The sequence below is a fragment of the Oncorhynchus keta genome, chromosome 9 (assembly GCF_023373465.1).
Source record: "Oncorhynchus keta strain PuntledgeMale-10-30-2019 chromosome 9, Oket_V2, whole genome shotgun sequence".
Taxonomy (NCBI): Eukaryota; Metazoa; Chordata; class Actinopteri; order Salmoniformes; family Salmonidae; genus Oncorhynchus; species Oncorhynchus keta.
Genome location: NC_068429.1, coordinates 40,285,387 through 40,312,994, shown reverse-complemented (window position 1 = coordinate 40,312,994; position 27,608 = coordinate 40,285,387). Strand labels below are relative to the sequence as shown.

The 27,608-nt window shown below is 43.4% G+C and overlaps 1 protein-coding gene across 2 annotated transcripts in view; it reads left to right on the top strand.

Moving 5' to 3' along the window:
• Positions 1–27,608, top strand: part of LOC118387785 (tetratricopeptide repeat protein 28-like) — a 90,480-nt gene that overhangs the window by 31,395 nt on the left and 31,477 nt on the right. The window contains exons 1-7 of one of the 2 annotated variants that reach the window (XM_052525855.1): positions 70–870; positions 16,879–17,026; positions 22,519–22,682; positions 22,786–22,894; positions 23,325–23,455; positions 24,548–24,769; positions 26,054–26,242. In XM_052525855.1, the coding sequence (XP_052381815.1) occupies positions 844–870; positions 16,879–17,026; positions 22,519–22,682; positions 22,786–22,894; positions 23,325–23,455; positions 24,548–24,769; positions 26,054–26,242 (990 nt within the window). In that variant the 5' untranslated portion in view covers positions 70–843. Of the gene's footprint in view, positions 1–69; positions 871–16,878; positions 17,027–22,518; positions 22,683–22,785; positions 22,895–23,324; positions 23,456–24,547; positions 24,770–26,053; positions 26,243–27,608 lie in introns of those variants that run through there. The other variant, XM_035776491.2, reaches the window with a different exon arrangement.

Below are 27,608 nucleotides of genomic sequence, written 5' to 3'. Positions count from 1 at the left end.
AGCAGTCTTTCCATACGCACACACACAGCGGGAGTGGAGCGCACGCGCCTGGGAGGGAATTCGTTCCCCTACGCTGCTCCAGTCTCCAGCACATAGCCTCACCAGCCACGTTATTCCAGCAACCGATATCCGGAAATATAGTTCAAGGATTTTTTAAACAGTGGACAGTTTCTCTTGTAGTGACGGGCTCTCTCTCATATTTTGCCCTCTCTCCGTTTTTCTATGTAGGCTATCTCACGCTGTTTTCTGGAGTTATTTTGGGGGAATTACTTCCTGTTGGAATTCTGCATCGCAAGTTTTGTAGCCAGGGAGATGTGACACTTGACTGCGAAACGTATGCCATTATTACAGGGTTGTGGTACCTACATACTACACCCATCCACTCACAGACTACCCAGCGTTAAAATAACGGACCACAAATCCACAATAGCTAACCTATTAGTAAGTTATAGAAACTGTTTGGATGGATGTAAGACTGCAAGGCTGTCACACATCATAATTGGAAATGTATTCATAAAAATAAGAACGAGACATCAAACTTCTATCAGCCTGAATTTAATTCTTAACCTAAACTCCCGAAAGTGAATCCAAAGAGGACTAGCCGCTGTTTCACGCGCTTTCTCTCTGCCACCCTGGAGACTGACCTGGATGTACGTTTTGACTTGGGCTTTAACGGAGACCCCCAGGTGGCGGTCACAACCCCGGTGTCAGCCCAGTCCTCCGCAGGACAGAGAGGGGTTAGGCGGCAGTCCTGAGGCTCGGTGGGCGGTATGATGACTGACTTTCAGGCCCCCTCCACAGGCTGAGTGACACTTTGATGCTGGACTTTTGTGGTTTCCAAATATGATGAAATGGCAGCCTCGGAAGAAGGTAATTGGGACTTGTACACAGGGCTTCTTTCTGGACGCTGAGGCTACAAGTTGCCTTGCAATGTACACTTAAAAATTGGATGATGGCATGGGGATTGTGTTGCTATTGTCTTTGTGTTCTGCCAGAAGTTGAGTGTCCATGGAGAGATATGTCAGATTCACATAGGCTACTAGCCAAGATCACGCACACACTCACCACACTCAGATAGGACCTGTGGGAAAATACCTCTACTCTTTCCCATTGTGTACAGGTAACTGATAGGGCCTGTAATCTGCTGGAGTGGTAATATGACACACACACACACACACACACACACAGACAGACAGACAGACAGACAGACAGACAGACAGACAGACAGACAGACAGACAGACAGACAGACAGACAGACAGACAGACAGACACAGATCGAGAGAGATAACCTATAATGTACTTAGTGCCGCTCTCTCTGGAGATATAGTACTGTGTGTAAGACCAGGTGTGTAATGTGATGGTGTAAACAGATTAATTACTGTTTATGCTCTATCTATGTGTCATATATATGTGTGTCTACCCTTACCTTGCATGGGTTTATTATTGTTATTAATATTTTTTAACCTTTATTTAATTAGGCAAGTCAGTTAAGAACAAATTCTTATTTACAATGATGGTCAAACCTGGACGATGCTGGGCCAATTGTGCGCCGGCCTGTGGGACTCACAATCACGGTTACGATACAGCCTGGAATCAAACCAGGGCCTGTTGTGATGCCTCTAGTACTGAGATGCAGTGCCTTAGACGGCTGCGCCACTCGGGAGCCCTATTAGTAGTGTTACTAACTAAAACACCCCACACGCCAGGACCTAGGACTAGAGTAGGGTTGATCAAGTGTTTATTGATCATTAGTTGAATCAGGTGTGTTAGTGCTGGGCTGAAACAAAAGCCTATACATCCTGTATCTCTCCAGGACCAGGTTTGAGTACTGTAAATACTCTTCCTTTTACTACTAATGTTTACTACTAGCTTCAGAAGACAGATATTGTGTGCCTGTGTGTCTCTGTTTGTGTACATTCAGTTTTGCATTAATAAATTACGGGTGTAAGCAAGGCGGTACGGTCAGTTAAGGCGTCCCGGCAAAATACATAGTGGGATTATGTCGTACCGGTAAAACGTGTGCCTGTCACAAAAACAAACAAAAATCGAAAGAAAACTGTAGTCTACTACGCCACTTTTTAACATTACCGCATGTTAGAGCCATGAACAATTTGCGAATGGACTTAAAAACCGGTATAGCCTACGCTCTCAAATGCGATGTGGTTAGAGGAGAACACTGACATTTCGGCAGAGATGAGTGGCCGAAACCGAGACGCGCGCGGACAGCAGTGGACGCATAAATTCTGTCGCAATGACAATTGCCAAATGACATTACGGTTTTTGGTATTTTGTGTAACAGATGTGCCTTTCCATTCACAATTGGATGCTGGAAATGTTGAGAGTGGATGGGATGAACGTGCGCGGGTAGCCTAGTAAAGGAGTCCTTTGAAGTGATTGTTTGACAGTCAGATGAAGACATCATAAATGGTTGTGTTTATGCCACAATAATATGTAATACATTTTAAAAGACTAGGCCCACATAGATCCTATCTACTCTCACCCCTGCATTAAATATAAATAATGTGTGTTGGCTGTTGACAGTCTCAGAGAGACTCCTCATAAATAGTTTCAGTAGTGTTTGATTGACAGATTTAGCTTTTGCAGTGGCTGGCGTGAGAGAAGTGAAATAAATCAAATCTCTCTTCCCCCCTCTCCAGGGGTTGTGACTGAGAGGTTTCTGTGTTTTCTTGTTCCCCTGTGACTAGAAATGCTTGTGACTAACAATGCTTCTGGGATAATGTATTTACTTACAATACAGCTAAGCCTCTTATAAGCATACTTTGACTTACCCCTCCCTCACCACCTCTCCCCGTTAACAAGGAGTGCTGTGTAAGTCCCTGTGTGTAATATTGCAACACAATAACTTTATCAGGCACAAACTTATGACCGAGTAATCCTTTAGCTACAGCAACTTGAAAATGTTCCAGATCTCATGCCAATGTTGCGAGGCGAGTGTGTTGCTGACTCTCTGCTATCTACTGTAGAACCTAAAATGGTTCTTCAGCTGTCCCCATAGGAGAACCCTTTGAAGAGCCCGTTTTGGTTCCAGGTAGAAGAATCATTTGGGTTCCATGTGGAATCCTTTCCACAGAATGTTCTACCTGGAACCTAAAAGGGTTCTACCTGGAACCAAAAGGGGTTCTACCTGGAACATAAAAAGGGTTCTCCAACGGGGACAGCCGAATAACCCTTTTTAAGAGTGTGTGTGTGTATACAGAATAGCAGTCAATGTATAAAAATGTAATGCAGTCAATATATCAATGTGTGTGCCCTCCTTTCCCCTCTCTCTATCTCTCTCTTTCCCCTCTCCCTATCTCTCTCTTTCTCTCTCTCTTTCCCCTCTCTCTCTATCTTTCCCCTCTCTCTCTTTTTTTCTCTCTCTCTCTTTCCCCTCTCTCTCTCTTTCCTCTCTCTCTCTCTCTCTCTCTCTCTCTTTCCCCTCTCTCTCTCTTTCCTCTCTCCCTCTCTCTCATTCCCCTCTCTCTCTTTCCCCTCTCTCTCTCTTTCCTCTCTCTCTCTCTCTTTCCCCTCTCCCTATCTCTCTCTCTCTCTATCCCCCTCTCTCTCTTTCCCCTCTCTCTCTTTCCCCCCCTCTCTCTCCCCCCCTCTCTCTTTCCCCTCTCTCTTTCCCCCTCTCTCTCTCTCTCTCTCTCTCCCCTCTCTCTCTCTCTATTTCCCCCCTCTCTCCTCTCTCTCTCTCTCTCTCTCTCTCTCTCTCTCTCTCTCTCTCTCTCTCTCTCTCTCTCCCTCTCTCTTTCCCCTCTCTCTCTCTTCTTTCCCCCTCTCTCTCTCTCTTTCCCCTCTCTCTCTTTCCCCCCTCTCTTTCTCTTTCCCCCCTCTCTCTCTTTCCCCTCTCTCTCTCTTTCCCCTCTCTCTCTCTTTCCCCCCTCTCTCTCTTTCTCTCTCTCCCTCTCTCTTTCCCCTCCACTATTTAATTTAATGCCAATCAACCATGTGGATTCTTAAAGGAGATAGTGTCAGGAAGTGAGATATGTCTGTTATGTAACGTAATCTATCCATGAGATGATATTCTCATCTTTCTTTTTCTCTTTTGCCGTCTCTCCTCTCCGCCTCACTGCTGCTCCTCCCCTCTGCCTTTCATGTCAACCAAGCGTAGATACAAAGTTGTGATGTACCATTGCTCACCCCAGCTATGACAGGAAGTGTGTGTGCATGTGAATAAGTGGGCCCAGTGTCAGCAAGCAGCAGTTAGATGAGCAGTGTGGAGCATTGAGAAGATGGAGAGGTTGTTTTTCATCGTACCTGTTCAAAACCTTAGTTGCTGCTGGGAAAATACTCCACTCTACCAAGTGTGTGTGGGTTTGTGAGAGAGAGAAAGATTTGACATTGGGTTGCGGTATAGACAAACACACACACACACACAAACACAAAATGTGTGACTCTATTAGCTCCCAGCACGTGGTCAGACACCATTTGGCATGACATGATGTTAAATAATTCAGAGAAACATGCTAGTGACACACACACACACACACACACAGACACACACACACTGCATCAGTACAGGGTAACATGCATCTGCATTAGACTGGTGTGTGGATATAACATTAAATATTTAATACTACATCACTGCATTGTGGGAGAACAAAGAACTATAATAACCAGACATTGCAGAGAAAAGGAGAGAATGTGTTGTGTTTGTGTGTGCGTGCAGGAGTGTGTGTGTGTGTGTGTGTGTGTGTGTGTGTGTGTGTGTGTGTGTGTGTGTGTGTGTGTGTGTGTGTGTGTGTGTGTGTGCAACAGCCAGTGGCGTTCATTACATGGTCTTACAGAGGCAGGCAGTAGGAGAGCAAATGTCACAGTGACTGAAAAGGCCAGGAGCAATATGGGACATCTCAGGAGAGATAGAGATAAAGGTAGAGAAAGGGATGGGTGGAGAGAGAGGGAAGAGAGTGAGAGAAATGCGGGGTGATTCTGTGTGGGGGTTTCTCTTCTCACCTCATAATCTCATTGCAGCTTCTTGTGGTGGTAAATTGAACTGTAATTGGCAGACATTAACCAGGTTTCCATCCAACCTTTTTATGTAAGTAAAGTACATGTCGGATACAAAATGTTACGACAGGCCTGATGGAAACAGAAAATTTGCCTGTGAAGTTTCCAAATGTAGACAAACCGAAATACACTAGAGAAGGTGGGGTGTTTTGTTGGTAACATTTATTATGTGATAAATGGCGGTGGAAATGCTTTTATGCATAAATATTGATATGGCATCATATCGAAGTAAACTTGGAGTCACTTGATATGTGGTGAGGTCCTCCCACTACGACTCGGGAAACCATACAGTTTATTAGGATACAGATTAAATACATTTTGAGGATGGTGAATGTGCACAGTGATGAGTTTGATGCTCCTTTCCAATAAATATTGAGAGACTTATTCTGGTGACATGATCGAAGCTTGGCTGCTGTTTGTACATATTAATCTCATCATTTAGGCTATACCCGTACTGTATCTGCGAGATGTTGGCAAGAGCACATTCACCATGAAACGGAACATTTTCAGTGACGAAACCATCAGAAGAGTTCAAAATGCGATGGAAACCCATTTAACTTGTATTTTTTATTCGGTACATGGGAATTTACCGCTAAAGTGTTTTTTTTCTGTACACAACGTCATCACGCACAGCCTTTTATCTGCAACAAGTCAATTTGATGGAAACACATCTATGGTTGGAAAATGCTCATATTGTTTTCATGCCGATTTCACAATGTTTTCACATGAAAATCTGTCACCAACTGGATGGAAACCTAGATAGTGAGCATGACATGATCACTGTGCTGGCTGGCTGGCTCGCTCACACACTCACACACTCACTCATTCACTCACTCGCTCACTCACTCACTCACTCACTCACTCGCTCACTCACCCCCCCCTCCCCATTGGCATTGTCTCTATCCAAATGTTAAAAGTCCCTCCTCTTGGCCGCAGAGACAACATGTTGCCATTTTGAAGCAAAAGTCCTACAATTCTACACCTTTTGCCATGGGGCAGATATAAATAGTTTCAGTTCTTTAAGCTAGTTTCCTGAAATTCTGTACATTATTTGATGGGTCTGAGAGAATGTTTTTGTTTGTTTAAAGCACATTTCCTGCAGTTCCAGACATTCTGCCATATGGCCTATGCCATGTTCTTTTGGTATCTGAGTGACTCAAACATTATAACAACATCAATGGGGGCCACCAGGCCGTGACATTTTTACATTTTTGGAATCTCCCTGACTGTCTAGTTTATTTGTGTGATTGTTAGTTCTCATTGATGATCTTATTTAAAAACATATATTGCTCCACGTTTTTTCTACATACTTTACATCTGGTTTCAGTGGTTTTAGTTTACACTGAAAACCTGTTTACTTTTGATGATTATTAGTGGTGGTCTGGCGCTGCTAAATGAATATAGGGGAAACACTGAGGACAGAGCAAGAGAGAGAGGAGAGTTGGAGGGATAATTCAAATGCAGATGTCGGGTTGATCTAACAGGTGTTTTGCGCCATGTCTCCCTCACTCACTGTCATCGTAGGATGTTAACAGTGTGATGCAGGGACAGCTTCTCTCAGACGAGTAAATATACTATTGGTGTTGCCTGCCCCCCCCACCCCCATACCAACACAGACACACACAGCCTTCTGATCCTGTTAGCTTCAGGGCTGGCTCTGATACACTGGTAATTAGACTGTCAATCAAAGTGTGAAAGTTTATATGTGTGTGTCTTTGTTTCTCTGTGAGTACCAGAAGTCCTCACAATGATAGTCAAACAAACGTGTGTGTGTGACCTGTAGTTTGAAGGGAGAACTAGAGGTCGACCGATTTCTGATATTTCAACACCGATAACCGATTATTGGAGGACCCCCCAAAAAAAGCCGATACCGATTAATCGGCCAATTTTTATGTGTATATATATTTGTAATAATAATTACAACAATACTGAATGAACACTTTTTTATTTTAAATCAATTTAGTCTCAAATAAATAATGAAACATGTTCAATTTGATTTAAATAATGCAAAAACACAGTGTTGTAAAAGTGCAATATGTGCCATGTAAAAAAAGCTAACGTTTAAGTTCCTTGCTCAGAACGTGAGAATATATGAAAGCTGGTGGTTCCTTTTAACATGAGTCTTCAATATTCCCAGTTAAGAAGTTTTAGGTTGTAGTTATTATAGGAATTATAGGACTATTTCACTCTATACCATTTGTATTTCATATACTTTTGACTATTGGATGTTCTTACAGGCACTATCGTATTGCCAGCCTAATCTCGGGAGTTGATAGGCTTGAAGTTATTAACAGCGCTGTGCTTCAAACATTGCGAAGAGCTGCTGGCAAACGCAGGAAAGTGCTGTTTGAATGAATGCTTACGAGCCTGCTGCTGCCTACCACCGCTCAGTCAGACTGCTCTATCAAATATCAAATCATAGACCTAATTATAATATAATAAACACACAGAAATAAGAGCCTTAGGTCGTTCATATGGTCAAATCCGGAAACTATCATTTCGAAAACAAAATGTTTACTCTTTCAGTGAAATACGGAACCGTTCCGTATTTTATCGAACGGGTGGCAACCCTAAATCTAAATATTGCTGTTACATTGCACAACCTTCAATTTTATGTCATAATTATGTAAAATTCTGGCAAATTAATTACGGTCTTTGTTAGGAAGAAAGTGTGTAAAGTCACAAGCTTGATGTAGTCATTGTGCGCTGGGAATATGGGACCAAATACTAAACTTTTGACTACTTTAATACACTATAAGTTAATTTTGTCCAAATACTCATAACTTCTTCAAATGGGGGGGTGGCTAGATATATAAAGTGCTTTAATTTCTAAACGGTTAAACAGATATGTAGGAAAATACCCTCAAATAAAAGGTGACATTGTGTACTGTCACCTCATATGAAACATTTGATATCAAATCCAAAATGCTAGAGTATAGAGCCACATTTAAAATGTTAGATGGCCTCCAGGGTGGCGCAGTGGTTAAGGGCGCTGTACTACAGCGCCAGCTGTGCCATCAGAGACTCTGGGTTTGCGCCCAGGCTCTGTCGTAACCGGCCGCGACCGGGAGGTCGATGGGGCGACGCACAATTGGCCTAGTGTCGTCCGGGTTAGGGAGGGCTTGGTCGGTAGGGATGTCCTTGTCTCATCGTGCACCAGCGACTCCTGTGGCGGGCCGGGCGCAGTGCGTGCTAGCCAATGTTGCCAGGTGCACGGTGTTTCCTCCGACACATTGGTGTGGCTAGCTTCTGGGTTGGATGCGCGCTGTGTTAAGAAGCAGTGCGGCTAGGATGCATGACTTTCAACCTTCGTCTCTTCCAAGCCCGTACGGGAGTTGTAGCGATGAGACAAGATAGTAGCTACTACAACAATTGAACACCACAAAATTGGGGAGAAAAAGGGGTAAAAATTCAACAAAAAAACAAACAAAAAAAATGTTAGCTTCTCTGTCCAAATACATACAGTGGGGCAAAAAAGTATTTAGTCAGCCACCAATTGTGCAAGTTCTCCCACTTAAAAAGATGAGAGGCCTGTAATTTTCATCATAGGTACACTTCAACTATGACAGACAAAATGAGAGAAAAAAAATCCAGAAAATAACATTGTAGAATTTTTAATTAATTTAATTAGCAAATTATGGTGGAAAATAAGTATTTGGTCAATAACAAAAGTTTATCTTAAAAACAGTTCAGTCTCCAAACTTATTTACATCATGATTATGTTCTAATTCAATCGAAGGCAATAAAAAACATATTGTTAAATTAATATAGTACAAAGGGGAGTGTACATACTATCTATCCTTCCCCACGGTCGGGTCATCACCTATTGAATTACACACACACACTGGCGTCCTACTTCACGCCACTAGCCAGGGTCAATGCCACTTCTTTGACACACACACTCGTTTATTCCCCATGTGACCCAAAGCAATTCCTTTCTTTTCTCTGTCCTTTTTATCTGGCCTCAGATAGCCCGACTCATTCCCCTGCTTCTCTCAGACGCATAATACACGACTGGCATTCCCTGCTCCCCTCAAACACACACAGCCTTCTGATCCTGTCAGCAGCAGGGCTGGCTCTGTTACACTGGTAATTAGACTGTCAATCAAAGCATGAAAGTTTATATGTGTGTCTTTGTTTCTCTGTTGTACCAGAAGTCCTCACAATGATAGTCAAACAAGAAAACCTTGGACAAGTGGGGACATTTCACCAGTCAACACAAGGAAAAAGGCTATTTTAAGGTTAGGGGTAGGTTTAGTTTTAGGGTTTGGGGTTAAGGTTAATGTTAGGGAAAATCTGATTTTGAACGGGAATGCATTTTTGGGGTCCCCACAAGGATAGTAAAACAAATGTGTGTGTGTGTGCGTGACCTGTATCTGTAGTTTGAAGGGAGAACACACTCACACTCAGAGCAGTTACAGATGCGGTCAAATATATTGGCACCCTTGCACTTTAAAATGGAGAAGAATGTTTCTTTTTTTTCTCTTTTCAAAACTGGTTGAATGGCGATTAGTTTTTTTTGATCTTGTAGGCACCTGCAACTTACCACAAGTGAGATCAATTACATAACTCTATGCACAAGGACTACTTTTATCCATTTCCACAGAAACACATTTACTTGAACAACAATACAGATGCAGAGATTGGTAACAGAACGATGGTTGGTGCCATCATCCTACCAAACTTTGCATCTAATAATCCAAAACACAACCAAAACAAGCTGCACATGCATTCAACAACTGTGTAGAGTCACAAGCTTGATGTAAGCATTGTGTGCTGGGAATATGGGACCAAATACTAAATGTTAATACACTGGAAGTACATTTTGTCCAAATACTCACCACATTTGGTGACATTACAGCCTTATTTTAAAATGGATTAAAAACTTCTTAGGGCTGCAATGACAACAGCCAGTGAAAGTGCAGGGCGCCAAATTCAAAACAACAGAAATCTCATAATTAAAATTCCTCAAACATACATGTATTTTATACTGTTTTATAGGTAATCTTGTTGTTAATCCCACCACAGTGTCCGATTTCAAATAGGCTTTACAGCGAAAGCACCGCAAACGATTATGTTAGGTCACCACCAACTCACAGAAAAATTCAGCCATTTTTCTAGCCAAAGAGAGGGGTTCATGTTACACAATACATGAATGTTCTGTTTGATAAAGTTCATATTTATATTTTAAAAAATCTCAGTATACATTGTCACGTTACGTTCACTAGTTCCAAAAACATCCGGTGATATTGCGGTGATTGGGGACACTGCCCTGTGTAGGGTGCCGTCTTTCGCATGGGACGTTAAATGGGTGTCCTGACTCTCTGAGGTCATTAAAGATCCCATGGCACTTATCGTAAGAGTAGGGGTGTTAACCCCGGGGTCCTGGCTAAATTCCCAATCTGGCCCTCAAACCATCACGGTCACCTAATAATCCCCAGTTTACAATTGGCTCATTCATCCCCCTCCCCTGTAACTATTCCCCACTTACCTTTCAAAAAAACATTTCAGGAAAAAGCAAACCATGCAATAATCTGAGACGGCGCTCAGAAAATAAATAAAATTATCCGCCATGTTGAAGTCAACAGAAATCAGAAATCACATTATAAATATTCCCTTACCTTTGACGATCTTCATCAGAATGTACTCCCTGGAATTCTAGTTCCACAATAAATGCTTGATTTGTTCGATAATGTCCATTATATATGTCCGAGTAGCTACTTTTGTTAGCGCGTTTAGTACACAAATACAAACGCTCGTGCAGGTCCAGCCGAACGTCAGACGAAAACTTCAAAAAGTTATATTACAGGTCGAAGAAACTTGTCAAACTAAGTATAGAATCAATCTTTAGGATGTTGTTATCATAAATCTTCAATAAAGTTCCAACCGGAGAATTCCTATGTCTGTAGAGAAGCCATGGAATGCAGGTCGCTATCATGTGAAATGCGCGTGACCAGGACCTGGCTCTCTGCCAGACCACTGACTCAAAGAGCTCCACAACACAGTAGAAGCCTCATTCAAGTTTCTAAAGACGGTTGACATCTAGTGGAAGCCCTAGGGAGTGCAACTTTATCCATATCCCACTGTGTATTCAATAGGGGCTGGGTTGAAAATCGACCAACCTCAGATTTCCCACTTCCTGTCTGGATTTCTTCTCAGGTTTTTGCCTGCCATATGAGTTCTGTTATACTCACAGACACCATTCAAACAGTTTTAGAAACTTCAGAGTGTTTTCTATCGAATACTGATCCAATATCCAATACTGAATTATATGCATATATTAGCAACTGGGACTGAGGAGCAGTTTGGCACCTCTGGGCACCTTTCATCCAAGCTACTCAATACTGCATCTGCAACAATAAGAAGTTAAATAGTTTTTGTATGTACTGTGGTAAACCGTGGGGTGTTGGGTTGAGCGTGCAGAGATTGACACAGAGACAGGGAGGCTTTAGTCCGCAAAAACAACTTTACTAAGTCAGAAAATAAATATATCAAAGAAATAACTCTCTTAACTGGTGCCCGTCTCTCTCCCTCTCTCCCACAGTACACACCAGACCCCATAATGACAAAGCAAAAACAGGTTTTTCTAAATTTGAGCAAATTTTGTAAAAATCAAAACCTAAAATATCACATTTACATAAGTATTCAGACTCTTTACTCAGTACTTTATCAAATCACCTTTGGCATTGATTACAGCCTTGGGTCTTCTTGCGTATGATGCTGTAAGCTTGGCACAGCTGTACAGTCGTGGCCAAAAGTTTTGAGAATGACACAAATATTAATTTCCACAAAGTTTGCTGCTTTAGTGTCTTTAGATATTTTTGTCAGATGTTACTATGGAATACTAAAGTATAATTACAAGCATTTCATAAGTGTCAAAGGCAATTGACAATTAAATTAAGTTGATGCAAAGAGTCAATATTTGCAGTGTTGACCCTTCTTTTTCAAGACCTCTGCAATCTGCCCTGGCATGCTGTCAATTAACTTCTGGGCCACTTCCTGACTGATGGCAGCCCATTCTTGCATAATCAATGCTTGGAGTTTGTCAGAATTTGTGGGTTTTTGTTTGTCCACACGCCGCTTGAGGATTGACCACAAGTTCTCAATAGGACTAAGGTCGGGGGAGATTCCTGGCCATGGACCCAAAATATCAATGTTTTGTTCCCCGACTTTTGCCTTATGGTAAGGTGCTCCATCATGCTGAAAAAGGCATTGTTCATCACCAAACTGTTCCTGGATGGTTGGGAGAAGTTGCTCTCGGAGGATGTGTTGGTAACATTCTTTATTCATGCAGTGTTCTTAGGCAAAATTGTGAGTGAGCCCACTCCCTTGACTGACAAGCAACCCCACACATGAATGGTCTAAGGATGTTTTACAGTTTTTTTTTTTTTGCTTTGTCATTATGGGATATTGTGTGCAGATTTTTTTATTTAATACATTTTAGAATAAGGCTGTACCGTAACAAAATGTGGAAAAAATCAAGGGGTCTGAATACTTACCTGTATATGAAGTGCTTTCACTTCAAAACGTAAAAACAGATATGTATGAACATTTCCTAAAATAACAGGTGACATTTTGCCTCATATGAAAGAGGCTATTTCTGACTTTGAAGTAAAAAATCTGAATTTCAGAATTTCAGTTTAGATGTTTTAGATGTGCAGTTGTAAATCAAACAAATACATTTGTGAACACAGAAACAGTGAATTGTGGAAGGGTGCCAATATATTTGACTCCATCTGTACTGTGTTAGTCCACTCATTGGTCTTCTCCTATGATTTATTCACATTTAATCATCACTCAGTGTATTCCAATGCTTGTTGTTGTTATTTGTCTCTAATGCTAACACAGTATACACAGTCATTCATTCTCAGACTGTGAGTAACTCTGTGTTGGTCTCAGCTGCAATTGGTTTCAATACACTGTGTCGTTTTACTGCACTAAGGTAATGGGGAGATGTATTGGTGTGGTGAAGTAGTAAGACGGTGAGTTGTGGTAGACATTAAGCTATGCACCATGTACCAGGGTTGTGTCTCTCAGCTGACGCACAGTCCCTGTCTCACACACATCAACCTGTCGTCTGTCTGCGCTGCATGCTCTTTCTTATCTCCTCTCTTTCTCTTATTCATTTTCTCTCATGCTTTTCCCTCTCTCCCACCTCTCTCTCCCCTTGCCTCCCTCTCTTTCTTCCCCTTTCTCTCACATCTTCTCTCCCGGTTTCCCCCCTCCTCTCTCACGTCCTTCTCTCCCTCTCTCTCTCTCTCTGTCTCTATTGCGTTGCCATCTGTTCTTGATTAATGGGAGCGGTAATTGAAGCATCTTGTTCATCCAGCGCGCATCCTCTGCGCACACACACACACACACACACACACACACACACACACACACACACACACACACACACACACACACACACACACACACACACACACACACACACACACACACACACACACACACACACACACACACAGGTCTGGTATGAATCTGATGGACCCCGGCAACAGTCTGCTTCTACCTGAACTGTCCCTCCAGCAGGTGGGCTTGTGGGGTATAGGGGATATAGCTATGTCACATACGGAAGTAGTGGTTCATGGGGTTCTGGGGGAGCTGCCAGACATGCTAATAGACTTACTGACAGATCGGAGGGGAGGGAGGAGGGATCCAGACTCTACCTGCTGTCAGAGAGAGTCTGTCTGATTTTGTGAATTTGGTACGTTATAGTATTGGTGGGCCGTTTTGAGTATACACTGATGCATTCATACACACACACACACACACACACACACACACACACACACACACACACACACACACACACACACACACACACACACACACACACACACACACACACACACACACACACACACACACACACACACACACACACACACACACACACACACAGTCAGTAGCAGTAGTCCTGCAGTGCTAATTGTTTCCTGTGGTCTCCTTTCTCTCAACAGTATTATTATAACTATTACAATCTTGTTAAAAATATACATTTGATTAGTTATTTAATTCCTTTATTTTTATGCATACAAAAATAGTTTAATACATGTACAATCTATTTTACCAAATGAGAGCTCAAAATGAGAGGATAACTAGCTATTGTATGTCCAGTATATCTAATATTTCCCTCTCCTTCTCCCTAACTTCTTCTCCCTCTTCCCCCTCACTTCTTCTCCCTCTTCTCCCCTCTTCCCCCTAACTTCTTCTCCCTCTTCTCCTCTCTTCCCCCCTAACTTCTTCTCCCTCTTCCCCCCTAACTTCTTCTCCCTCTTCTCCCCTAACTTCTCCTCCCTCTTCCCCTCTCTTCCCCCCTAACTTCTTCTCCCTCTTCCCCCTAAACTTCTTCTCCCTCTTCCCCTCTCATCCCCCTAACCTCTTCTCCCTCTTCCCCCCTAACTTCTTCTCCCTCTTCCCCTCTCTTTCCCCCTAACTTCTTCTCCCTCTTCCCCTCTCTTCCCCCCTAACTTCTTCTCCCTCTTCCCCCCTAACTTCTTCTCCCTCTTCCCCTCTCTTCCCCCCTAACTTCTTCTCCCTCTTCCCCCCTAACTTCTTCTCCCTCTTCCCCTCTCTTTCCCCCTAACTCTTCTCCCTCTTCCCCCCTAACTTCTTCTCCCTCTTCCCCTCTCTTTCCCCCTAACTTCTTCTCCCTCTTCCCCTCTCTTCCCCCCTAACTTCTTCTCCCTCTTCCCCCCTAACTTCTTCTCCCTCTTCCCCTCTCTTCCCCCTAACTTCTTCTCCCTCTTCCCCTCTCTTCCCCCTAACTTCTTCTCCCTCTTCCCCTCTCTTCCCCCCTAACTTCTTCTCCCTCTTTCCCTCTCTTTCCCCCTAACTTCTTCTCCCTCTTTCCCTCTCTTCCCCCCTAACTTCTTCTCCCTCTTCCCCTCTCTTCCCCCCTAACTTCTTCTCCCTCTTCCCCTCTCTTCCCCCCTAAATTCTTCTCCCTCTTCCCCTCTCTTCCCCCCTAACTTCTTCTCCCTCTTCCCCTCTCTTCCCCCCTAACTTCTTCTCCCTCTTCCCCTCTCTTCCCCCCTAACTTCTTCTCCCTCTTCCCCTCTCTTCCCCCCTAACTTCTTCTCCCTCTTTCCCTCTCTTTCCCCCTAACTTCTTCTCCCTCTTCCCTCTCTTCCCCCCTAACTTCTTCTCCCTCTTCCCCTCTCTTTCCCCCTAACTTCTTCTCCCCCCTCTTTCCCCCTAACTTCTTCTCCCTCTTCCCTCTCTTTCCCCCTAACTTCTTCTCCCCTCTTCCCTCTCTTCCCCCCTAACTTCTTCTCCCTCTTTCCCTCTCTTTCCCCCTAACTTCTTCTCCCTCTTCCCCTCTCTTTCCCCCTAACTTCTTCTCCCTCTTTCCCTCTCTTCCCCCCTAACTTCTTCTCCCTCTTCCCCTCTCTTTCCTCCCTCTTCCCCTCTCTTTCCTCCTAACTTCTTCTCCCTCTTCCCCTCTCTTTCCCCCTAACTTCTTCTCCCTCTTCCCCTCCCTTCCCCGCTAACTTCTTCTCCCTCTTCCCCTCTCTTTCCCCCTAACTTCTTCTCCCTCTTCCCCTCTCTTCCCCCCTAACTTCTTCTCCCTCTTTCCCTCTCTTTCCCCCTAACTTCTTCTCCTCTTCCCTCTCTTCCCCTAACTTCTTCTCCCTCTTCCCTCTCTTCCCCCCCTAACTTCTTCTCCCTCTTCCCCTCTCTTCCCCCTAACTTCTTCTCCCTCTTCCCCCTAACTTCTTCTCCCTCTTCCCCTCTCTTTCCCCCTAACTTCTTCTCCCTCTTCCCCTCTTCCCCCTAACTTCTTCTCCCTCTTCCCTCTCTTTCCCCCTAACTTCTTCTCCCTCTTTCCCTCTCTTTCCCCCTAACTTCTTCTCCCTCTTCCCCTCTCTTCCCCCCTAACTTCTTCTCCCTCTTCCCCCCTAACTTCTTCTCCCTCTTCCCCCCTAACTTCTTCTCCCTCTTCCCTTCTTTCCCCTAACTTCTTCTCCCTCTTCCCCCTAACTTCTTCTCCCTCTTCTTTCCCCTAACTTCTTCTCCCTCTTCCCCCTAACTTCTTCCCCTTCCCCCTAACTTCTTCTCCCTCTTCCCCTCTCTTTCCCCCTAACTTCTTCTCCCTCTTCCCCTCTCTTCCCCCTAACTTCTTCTCCCTCTTCCCCTAACTTCTTCTCCCTCTTCCCCTCTCTTCCCCCCTAACTTCTTCTCCCTCTTCCCCCCTAACTTCTTCTCCCTCTTCCCCTCTCTTTCCCCTAACTTCTTCTCCCCTTCCCCTCTCTTCCCCCTAACTTCTTCTCCCTCTTCCCCCTAACTTCTTCTCCCTCTTCCCCCTAACTTCTTCCCTCTCCCCTCTCTTCCCCCTAACTTCTTCTCCCTCTTCCCCTCTCTTCTCCTCTTCCCCTCTCTTCCCCCTAACTTCTTCTCCCCTTCCCCTCTCTTCCCCCCTAACTTCTTCTCCCTCTTCCCCCTAACTTCTTCTTCCTCTTCCCATCTCTTCCCCTAACTTCTTCTCCCTCTTCCCCTCTCTTCCTCCTAACTCTTCTCCCTCTTCCCTCCTTCCCCCTAACTTCTTCTCCCTCTTCCCCTCTCTTCCCCCTAACTTCTTCTCCCTCTTCCCCTCTCTTCCCCCTAACTTCTTCTCCCTCTTCCCCTTCTTCTCCCTAACTTCTTCTCCCTCTTCCCCCCTAACTTCTTCTCCCTCTTCCCCTCTCTTTCCTCCCTCTTCCCCTCTCTTTCCTCCTAACTTCTTCTCCCTCTTCCCCTCTCTTTCCTCCTAACTTATTCTCCCTCTTTCCCTCTCTTCCCCCCTAACTTCTTCTCCCTCTTCCCCCCCTAACTTCTTCTCCCTCTTCTCCTCTCCTTCTCCCTTTCTCCCTCCATCAGGCATACTTCCGTCAGGGTGTGGCCCTGCAGTACCTTGGTCGCCATGCCGACGCCCTGGCAGCGTTTGCCTCTGGTCTAGCGCAGGACCCCAAGAGTCTCCAACTACTGGTGGGCATGGTTGAGGCTGCCATGAAGTCCCCACTACGAGGTGCGATGTGTGTCTTTGCATGTTTGTGTTACGCGTGAGTGTGTATGTGGATTTGTGTGTGTGTTTTACTCAGGGTCATAATATGTGCTTTCAGCTAAGATATAGTGTAATTAAAGCTGCTTCTTGAGACATCATACTGACTCAGACGGATTCACTTATATTAGTGAGAGAAACACAGACACACACAGCATGTGTGTTTAAGAAACTGAATCAGATGGAGGAGCTTCCATCAGACTGAATTATCATTCCTTTAGTGCGCATCATCCCTTCATTTACCCACAATCCATCATTTCTTTATATACCCAGTACCCCCGCGCTAACACGTGGAGGTGTCAAAGCCCCCAAGAGAAAAGACAGAAGGAGAGATGGTAGAAAGAAAAGAGAAAGAGGGAGGAAGGAAGAGCAAGTAGGATAAAAGAAGGGAAAATAAATAAATAATCATAAACAAAATACATAGACAAAATCATGCATTTCCACAAACATTAATGACATCACACTTGCTCAGACCCACATGTTCCCACCATATCCACATCCAATGTTGTTTCTAATGCTTTTAATACTCGACCTCATATGACTTCAAATTGTGTTACGTTGTTTCTGTCTGTCGCCAGATTCTTTTTCAATATTTAAACAATACCGCATTTGTTTCTTCCATTGTCTTAACGTTGGGGTGTCGTTTTACTCCCAGTAATTAAGTAATAACTTCTTCAATATAAGTCACTTCTGATAGCCAGCTTTCTAACTCTGCCCATAGCTTTTGGACTTTATAGCACTCCCAGAGGTCATGCATTATTGAGTCTTATTAGTTTTACACGTAAGAAATGACTGTGCCATTGTGCTGTCGAATTTATGCATTTAGTCTCTTACATAATAAATTATCTACCTTAGTTTAAACTGGATCAAGCGTACTATAACGTATACGCACTGAGTCAGGAAGCAGGTGCAGAAGGTGAGTTTGATAATGAGAAACATGAAGATAAACAACACAGGAGTAGCGTACTGAACGTTAACAAAACCAATACTGCCTGAAGACTGAGGCTACTGAGGGCTAAATAAAGGGAGAGCAATCAGGGTGATTTTCGTTAACTGTTGTCACGTCTACCCCTGCTCCTCCTCTCCGGCGTTCGACGTCGCCAGTTCACTAACACACCGGTCCTGACAACACTTCATTACGCACACCTGCGCCTCATCATCAGGTACACCTGGACCATATCACTTCCCTGATTACTCCCTCTCTATATACAGTACGCCATTGTTGTGTTCCAACACTCTCTCCATCTTGTGCCTACTGCATAACAGTTCTTTTTTTAAGGCTTGGTTCCAATAGTTCATATTTTGTTCTAAGAGATCTCTGCAAGGTTTTGTATATCTTACTTATCATATGACTTATCTGTTTCTGACTCAAATAGGATTCCCTCGGCATTGCTCCGATGTCCAAAAAGCTTTCAGGTCAAAATTTCATGACATAAAACTTTGAAGTTGCATATACAGTGGGGCAAAAAAGTATTTAGTCAGCCACCAATTGTGCAAGTTCTCCCACTTAAAAAGATGAGAGAGGCCTGTAATTTTCATCATAGGTACACTTCAAATATGGCAGACAAAATGAGCGAGAAAAATTGTAGGATTTTTAATGAATTTATTTGCAAATTATGGTGGAAAATAAGTATTTGGTCAATAACAAACGTTTCAATACTTTGTTATATACCCTTTGTTGGCAATGACAGAGGTCAAACGTTTTCTGTAAGTCTTCACAAGGTTTTCACACACTGTTGCTGGTATTTTGGCCCATTCCTCCATGCAGATCTCCTCTAGAGCAGTGATGTTTTGGGGCTGTTGCTGGGCAACACGAACTTTCAACTCCATCCAAAGATTTTCTATGGGGTTGAGATCTGGAGACTGACTAAGCCACTCCAGGACCTTGAAATGCTTCTTACGAAGCCACTCCTTCGTTGCCCGGATGGTGTGTTTGGGATCATTGTCATGTTGAAAGACCCAGCCACGTTTCATCTTCAATGCCCTTGCTGGTGGAAGGAGGTTTTCACTCAAAATCTCACGATACATGGCCCCATTCATTCTTTCCTTTACACGGATCAGCCATCCTGGTCCCTTTGCAGAAAAACAGCCCCAAAGCATGATGTTTCCACCCCCATGCTTCACAGTAGGTATGGTGTTGTTTGGATGCAACTCAGCATTCTTTGTCCTCCAAACACGACGAGTTGAGTTTTTACCAAAAAGTTATATTTTGGTTTCATCTGACCATATGACATTCTCCCAATCTTCTTCTGGATCATCCAAATGCTCTCTAGCAAACTTCAGTCGCGCCTGGACATGTACTGGCTAAAGCAGGGGGACACGTCTGGCACTGCAGGATTTGAGTCCCTGGCGGCGTAGTGTGTTACTGATGGTAGGCTTTGTTACTTTGGTCCCAGCTCTCTGCAGGTCATTCACTAGGTCCCCCCGTGTGGTTCTGGGATTTTTGCTCACCGTTCTTGTGACAATTTTGACCCCACGGGGTGAGATCTTGCATGGAGCCCCAGATCGAGGGAGATTATCAGTGGTCTTGTATGTCTTCCATTTCCTAATAATTGCTCCCACAGTTGATTTCTTCAAACCAAGCTGCTTACCTATTGCAGATTCAGTCTTCCCAGCCTGGTGCAGGTCTACAATTTTGTTTCTGGTGTCCTTTGACAGCTCTTTGGTCTTGGCCATAGTGGAGTTTGGAGTGTGACTGAGGTTGTGGACAGGTGTCTTTTATACTGATAACAAGTTCAAACAGGTGCCATTAATACAGGTAACGAGTGGAGGACAGATGAGCCTCTTAAAGAAGAAGTTACAGGTCTGTGAGAGCCAGAAATATTGCTTGTTTGTAGGTGACCAAATACTTATTTTCCACCATAATTTGCAAATAAATTCATTACAAATCCTACAATGTGATTTTCTGGATTTTTTTCTCATTTTGTCTGTCATAGTTGGGAGTGTACATAAGATGAACATTTACAGGCCTCTCTCATCTTTTTAAGTGGGAGAACTTGCACAATTGGTGGCTGACTAAATACTTTTTTGCCCCACTGTATTTGAAAATGTCTACATTGGTCGGTCCAAATTGGTTTTTAATTCTGTCATGGAAATAATTGTATTTCCTATTACCGCTTCATTAAAGGTTTCTATGCCTTTAGTTTTCCATGAAAGCCAATTTATCTATGAATTCTGAAAAGCTATCCAAGGATTGTTCCATAGGGGTGTGTTTTTAGGGAGTGATATTGGTTCTTGTAGAATCCATTTAATTTTCTTCCATGTTGTTATAGTGTCCTTATAACCACTTTGATGTGAAGTCCACTGTTTTGAGGACCTGTGTGGTTCTAGTACAGGTTCCGACCGATATTTATAAATCAAAATGTGGACACCATATATTAAATTGGCTTGCATTGAGTGGTAGCCCTGATTCTCACGGACACAGGAGTATAAGGGACCTCTTCACTAGCTGACCACCACTAGCAAGACAAGACCTGTGCCAAGATCAGTTACTTACCCCACCGGCATTCCCCATAACCTCTATATACAAATGAGAGAGCAGGTCTGGAAACAGTGTGGCAGGATAAGATGATTACACAGAAGGATCCCCACAATTTTATGTAATGTTTTTTCTGGGGGGACGGGAGGAATAACGAGGAAGCAACTTGATTTAACTCTGATTGGTTTTATTAGATTGGTTTTATTATTTATGTTTACAGTGCAAACAGTGAAACAATTAATAAATCATGCCGCGAGAGGCACTGGATCCGCACAAATAGGTGCCAGAGCGAACTAAGTCAAATCTGAGAGGGGCCAGGATCCATCTCAAATTAAGCACTGCCCATGTGTGCATATGCATATAGTATGTGTGCATATGCATGTAGTATGTGTGCATATGCATATGGAAGGTGTTCTGTTGTGACGTCTAAAAATGTCACTGTACATTAATGTCTTGAAAATTAGGCTTATAAGAAATTCGGACTTGTAAGCCCCACAGCTATACTCGAGTATGTGGGCATGCTATAGGCTATAGCCTACTTATAGTGGGTGTTCTGCAGTGACGTAATCAGCACCTTGGAGAGCGCTGTCCGTTACACCACCATAGATAGTAGGCTACTTGGCTGTTTACTCCGTTTGCTGTGCTGCTACTTTGTGTTTGTCACTTTTTTTTCATGAGCCCCCAGATAACCCCCCCTTCACACTCACTATATGTTCCACGGCCTCCTGATTTACAAATTAAGCACTGGGTATGTCTCTTCTGCCTGTGTGAAGTAGGAGGTGAAATCTGACACCACTTGAAGCTGGGATGTGCCACGCACCATTTAATTCGCTCTTCTGACTGTCCATCAACTCCTGGCGGAACCCTACATCACAGTCACTACATCACAGAGATCGATTTATAGCCAATAATGTAAAATAATTCATAAATGTTCAACAAAAAACACTGTTTGTCATAGACGGCCAAGATTAATATGAGATGAAAGGTGATTTCCTAACGAGTTCAGGAAGCCAATCTATAGCTCTGAGATGTTCGCAGCTATGGGGCAGACCTTTTGTTCAAGCACTAAATATACAAATATGTATTTTACAGTTAAGGAAGGTGAAATCTTATAGTTAGTCATTTTATAAATTTATTATACACTGCTCAAAAAAATAAAGGGAACACTTAAACAACACAATGTAACTCCAAGTCAATCACACTTCTGTGAAATCAAACTGTCCACTTAGGAAGCAACACTGATTGACAATAAATTTCACATGCTGTTGTGCAAATGGAATAGACAACAGGTGAAAATTATAGGCTATTTTTGTTTTAGGATATTTACATAATATTTTCATGAAATGTAATATTTCCGCTGGAAAGTTGAATGCTTACAAAGTTTTTAATAGAAAAGGCCACTTAAGTTGGTCAAAAGAAAATAGGATTTGTGAGGTACACAGTGCAAGAGGAATAAGTGAAAGAAGAAAGGCAGGAGAACAAGAAAAGAAGGAAGAGAATGGATTGACAGATGAAAAGAGAGAAATAGATGAAAGAAAGTGTGTACCCTGAAGCTCATCGTTAGATCCTCCACAGTGTCTCTCCTCTGTAAATTCCTTGTTCTCACAATAGTTGATCGTTCTGGGGTTACAGTCAATGATATATATTGTTGATACTATGTATTGGCCAGTGAGAGGCTTTGAAGCTGGCGGTTGGCCATATCGGCACCCCCCAGAAGAAGCACTCCTCCATAGGAATGTATAAATTATATTTCAATTAAATGTTTCAAGGACAAAATGACATTTATTTAACTATTTTGTTGTTGTTGTTGGGACAGTAACGTTATAACTTTTTAAAAATATACTTCATTTTTATGTTTAGCTTACACAATATCAATTTAAAGTTTGCATTACGGTGTTGGTAATAGAATAAACATTGCACAAACAAATGTATACATTAATAAATGCATTTCGATAGCTGTGTGTTTGTGTGTCTCCCGTAGACTCTCTAGAACCCACCTACCATCAGCTGCAGAGGATGAAGCTGGACAAGAGTCCATTCGTGGTGGTGTGTGTGATTGGTCAGGAGCTGCTGACCGCTGGTTACCACGGCGCCTCAGTGGTGGTCCTGGAGGCGGGGCTAAAGATCGGCACATGCTCTCTGAAGGCAAGGCAGTTTGTGTGTGTGTGTCTGTGTCAGTGTGTGTGTGTGTTTCTATGTGTGTGTGATGATCATTGAGTTTCTTCTTTCTTCTCGGTTCTTTCTGAAGCTCCGAGGTTCAGTGTTCTCTGCTCTTAGCTCAGCCTACTGGTCGCTAGGCAACGCAGAGAAGAGCACAGGATACATGCAGCAAGACCTGGAGGTGGCCAAGACGCTAGGTACACACACACCCACCCACACAGAGCTCGCAAGCATTTCACTGTACTGTTTTACACCTGCTGTATCCTGTGCATGTGACAATACCACTTGAAATGCACATACACACACACACACTCACAATTGCTTTCACTCACACAATTTGCACGCATACACACACTAGGTATGGATGGAGAAACAGATGTCGCTGTACGTGTGACTTAAGACTGTGATAACCCACTGAGTGGAAGACGAGGCATTGCTATGTGAGCTAACAATGGTAATCAGGTCTCAAGCAAGGTTACTCATCATGTGAGTGTAGTTAACAGAACCACCTCCACTACATCATGTATTAGCAGAAATCTGCAGGCTTCAAACCCAAATGAACTGGAACATTTAACACAGTCTAAGAAGCCTTATGTCCACACCCACCTCATTATCATGCCTTCCCAGGTGACCAATCAGGCGAGTGCCGAGCTCACGGGAACCTAGGCTCTGCCTACTTCTCCAAGGTCAACTACAGGGAGGCTTTGACCAATCACAGACATCAGCTGGTCCTCGCCATGAAACTCAAGGACAGAGAGGTGTGTGTGTGTGTGTGTGTGTGTGTGTGTGTGTGTGTGTGTGTGTGTGTGTGTGTGTGTGTGTGTGTGTGTGTGTGTGTGTGTGTGTGTGTGTGTGTGTGTGTGCGTGTGCGTGTGTGTGTGTGTGTGTGTGAGAGCGATCCATTGTGTACTTCTCCTTCTCTTGCCCCTTATTCTATTCAGGAGCCATGCTGAGTTGCTCTCAGTCAGAGCAATGTGACAATGCTCTTGAGCTGCTCCACTCACTGTTCATGACTAAAATACAACGGGGAGGAATGAGAAGCAAGTCTCTGTATTATGGGGAACTTGAACGTCCACCTTGCAGACCTGGCTGTGTGAATGTCAGTACAGCTGTATGGTTATGCTGTGTGTTCACATGTCGTTGTATATGTTATTCAATGTTCATTGTTTGTTTATTATTGTACGAAACATGCCTTTCAGTGTGTTAACCTTGTTTATGCGCATTCTGAATATGCTATACAATGTGTGTGTGTGTGTGTGTTTTAGCGTGTGTGGAGGACAGCTGTGTCCGAGCTCAGAGTCATTAAAAGGCATCCTAGGTGTCGAATCGATAAGACACCTGTCACCAAGATGAATGGGTGCTTGAACAGGCCCATTCTAATGAAAGCAGTGTGTGTGTGTGTGTGTGTGTGTGTGTGTGTGTGTGTGTGTGTGTGTGTGTGTGTGTGTGTGTGTGTGTGTGTGTGTGTGTGTGTGTGTGTGCGTGCGTGTGTGTGTGTGTGTGTGTGTGTGTGTGTGTGTGTGTGTTTCGAGCGGAGGACATTGAGGTGTGTCTGTGCCATGGTTATTGAGTCTCCTCTCCAGTCGACACCGCATGTCCACAGCCTGAGGTTCTTCAAACACACTCATCATTATACACCTCATCTTTCCTACTGTGTTTAGTTTTCTTTAGATTGTGTGTGTGTGTGTGTGCGCGCACGTGCGCATGTGTGTGTCTTTCTAAGATGCCTCCTGTGGCAGTGTTAATGTGGTGCGATGGTAGCCTCAAGGTTAGAGAGGCGGGCCAGTCACCAGAGGGTTGCCGGTTTGAAGGGCTGAGGACAAATCTAATGAGTGTGTGTTTGTCTCTAGGCTGCGTCCGCTGCGCTGAGCAGCCTTGGCCATGTGTACACAGCGATCGCGGACTATCCCAACGCCCTGGCCAGCCATAAGCAGTGTGTGCTGTTGGCACGGCAGACCCAGTGCCCGCTGTCAGAGGCTCGCCAGCTGGGCAATATGGGCGCTGTCTACACCGCACTGGGAGACTTCACCAACGCTATGCAGTGTCACCAGCAACACCTGGATATAGCTAAGGTATTTAACTAATGAAGAACCATACACGCATACATACAAATACATGTATGCATGCACCTGGGTCGGGGTCAATCATTTTACAATTCAGGAAGTGAATTGAAATTCCAATGATTTTTCTCTCAATCTGTCTTTTATTTCACTCAATCTTTTCAGTGTATTGTGTTAAAGGCATGGAATAAAATCAACATTTACAGTTAAAGTCAGAAGTTTACATACACCTTAGCCAGAAACTCAGTCTTTCATCATTCCTGACATTTAATCCATTTCCCTGTCTTATCAGACACAGAATGGACATTTCTCCAAAAAATTATTTATTTCAGCTTTTATCTTTGTCCCCATGTGCAGTTTCAAACCGTAGTCTGGCTTTTTATGGAGGTTTTGGAGCAGCTGGGTGAATTTTGGCCCATTCCTTGCTGAGCTGGTGTTTCAGGTTATGTCGATACGTTTTCAGGACAAATTTTCTATGTGATTGAGGTCACTTTGGATATAGATGACTTTGTTGTCCTTAAGCCTTTTCCTCCAGGATCTTCATTATCCATTTGGAAGACCTTTGCTGTTGTTCTGGGATTGATTTGCACATTTTCTTCACCAAAATACATTCATCTCCTAGGAAACACCCCCAAACATGATGCTGCCACCCCGTCTCGGTTGGGAAGCTTCCTGACAACGATGTTCATGACCTGTTTTTGTTTCATCAGACCATCAGACCAGTGGATCCCATGGTGTTTATACTTGCATACTATTGTTTGTACAGATGAACCTGGTATTGTCAGGCATTTGTGAAATTTTTGCCTCCTCCAGGATCTTCCAGACTTGTTGAGCTCAACAATTGTTTTCTCTGAGGTCTTGGCTGATTTCTTTTGATTTTATACCCCATGATTGTACAGATGAAAGAGGCACTGAGTTTGAAGGTAGGTCTTGAAATACATCTGCAGGTACACCTTTCCCCATGATGTCAAATGATGTTTGAATTAGGTCTTGAAATCATCTGCAGGTAACCTTAATTGAAAAAGCCATGACATCATTTTCTGGAATTTTCCAAGCTGTTTAAAAGGCACAGTCGACTTAGTGTATGTAAACTTCTGACCCACTGGAATTGTGCCTCAGTGAATTATAAGTGAAATAATCTGTCTGGAAACAATTGTTAGAAAAATGACTTGTGTCATGAACAAAGTAGATGTCCTAACAAACTTACCAAGTTTGTTAACAAGAAATTTGTGGAGTGGTTGAAAAACGTATTTAAACTTCCGACTTCAACTGTATATACTCTGATGTGATCTGCAGACTCTGGGTAATGGTCCTGAGGAGGCGCGGGCGTACAGTAACCTGGGCAGTGCCCACCACAGCCAGAGAGACTTTGACAAGGCTGTGTCCTACCACACCCTGGTGCTGCAGCTGGCTCAGGAGCTGGAGGACAGGACTATACAGATGAGGGCTTACGCCGGCCTGGGACATGCTGCTCGCTGCATGCAGGTAGTAGACCACACACATACTGTACACACAAAGATCTACACACCGGTGCTTGACCAGTGTGCCGTAACAGCACCTCCAGTTTAGCGGCGTAGCGGCTCCTTTATAAAACAAAGTGGATTATCACCGGCCCGGATTCAGACATAGCTTCTAAAAACAAAAGGTTGATCAAAGTGTAATGAAGGCGGGATCTCCATTGGAATAGCAATTGAGAGTTGGGCATTCATTTCCTGATTCCGCTTTTTGTTCAAGTTTATTTGCAGCTCTTCTATGAATGTGGTGTATTGTGTTTTCCTTTTAAAATATATTATCAATCACTTAAAAATCTACATGTCAGCCGTGATCAGAATTAGGCCTACCGTGCTGCACATCTCTCTGTTGACTAACATTTACAGCTAATTATCTCATTAGTGAACTATTTAGCTGTAAGCAATAATGTCTTTGACTCGTTGTCACCTTTCCTCCGGCACTGTTGAGAAATAAATCTGACCATTATTGGAAAGCTGGGATTCCCCTCTATATTCTAAGAATAGCTTAATTGACAAATAACTGACATGCTGTGCATGATTCTCCCCTGAAACAGGAATATTTTATGCTTATAAAAGGTTATAGATAAACATGTTAGTTACCATGCTTCGAAGTAACCTACCTTATCCGTTTCATACCTGATCCATTGAATGAGGGAATAATTGTATAAAAGACGTGTTTTTGGTTGTAGTGTTGCAATATTTTATATCAAGGTGTAACGCCCTGACCGTAGAGATCCTTTTAATTCTCTATTTGGTTAGGTCAGGGTGTGACTAGGGTGGGCAATCTAGGTTATCTATTTCTTTGTTTGGCCTGGTATAGTTCCCAATCAGAGGCAAGCTGTCTATCGTTGTCTCTGATTGGGGATCATACTTATGTAGCTTTTTTCCCACCTTAGTTTGTGGGATCTTGATTTTTGTATAGTTACTGTGTAGCCTGCAGAACTTTACGGTCGTTTATAACGACCGTAAAGTTCTGCAGGCTACACAGTAACTATACAAAAATCAAGATCCCACAAACTAAGGTGGGAAAAAATATATATTGTTTTTTTTGGTGTTCATCTAATAAAGTAAGATGTACACTTACCACGCTGCACCTTGGTCTCCTCATTCCGACGACGAGCGTAACACTTGGGTGGCCAACAATTCTCCAGGAGAGATACTGGGTGTGCAGGCTATTGTTTGAGCCCAGCTCGAACACACCACATTGTAGCCTAAACACCAGCTGCTCAACAGGACCTTGATAGGCAGATCATATGTGTTTATGGGCTGAATTAAAAGCCTGCACACCCAGTAGCTCTCCAGATGGAGGGTTTTAGACATTAGCACCAACAGTGCAACAT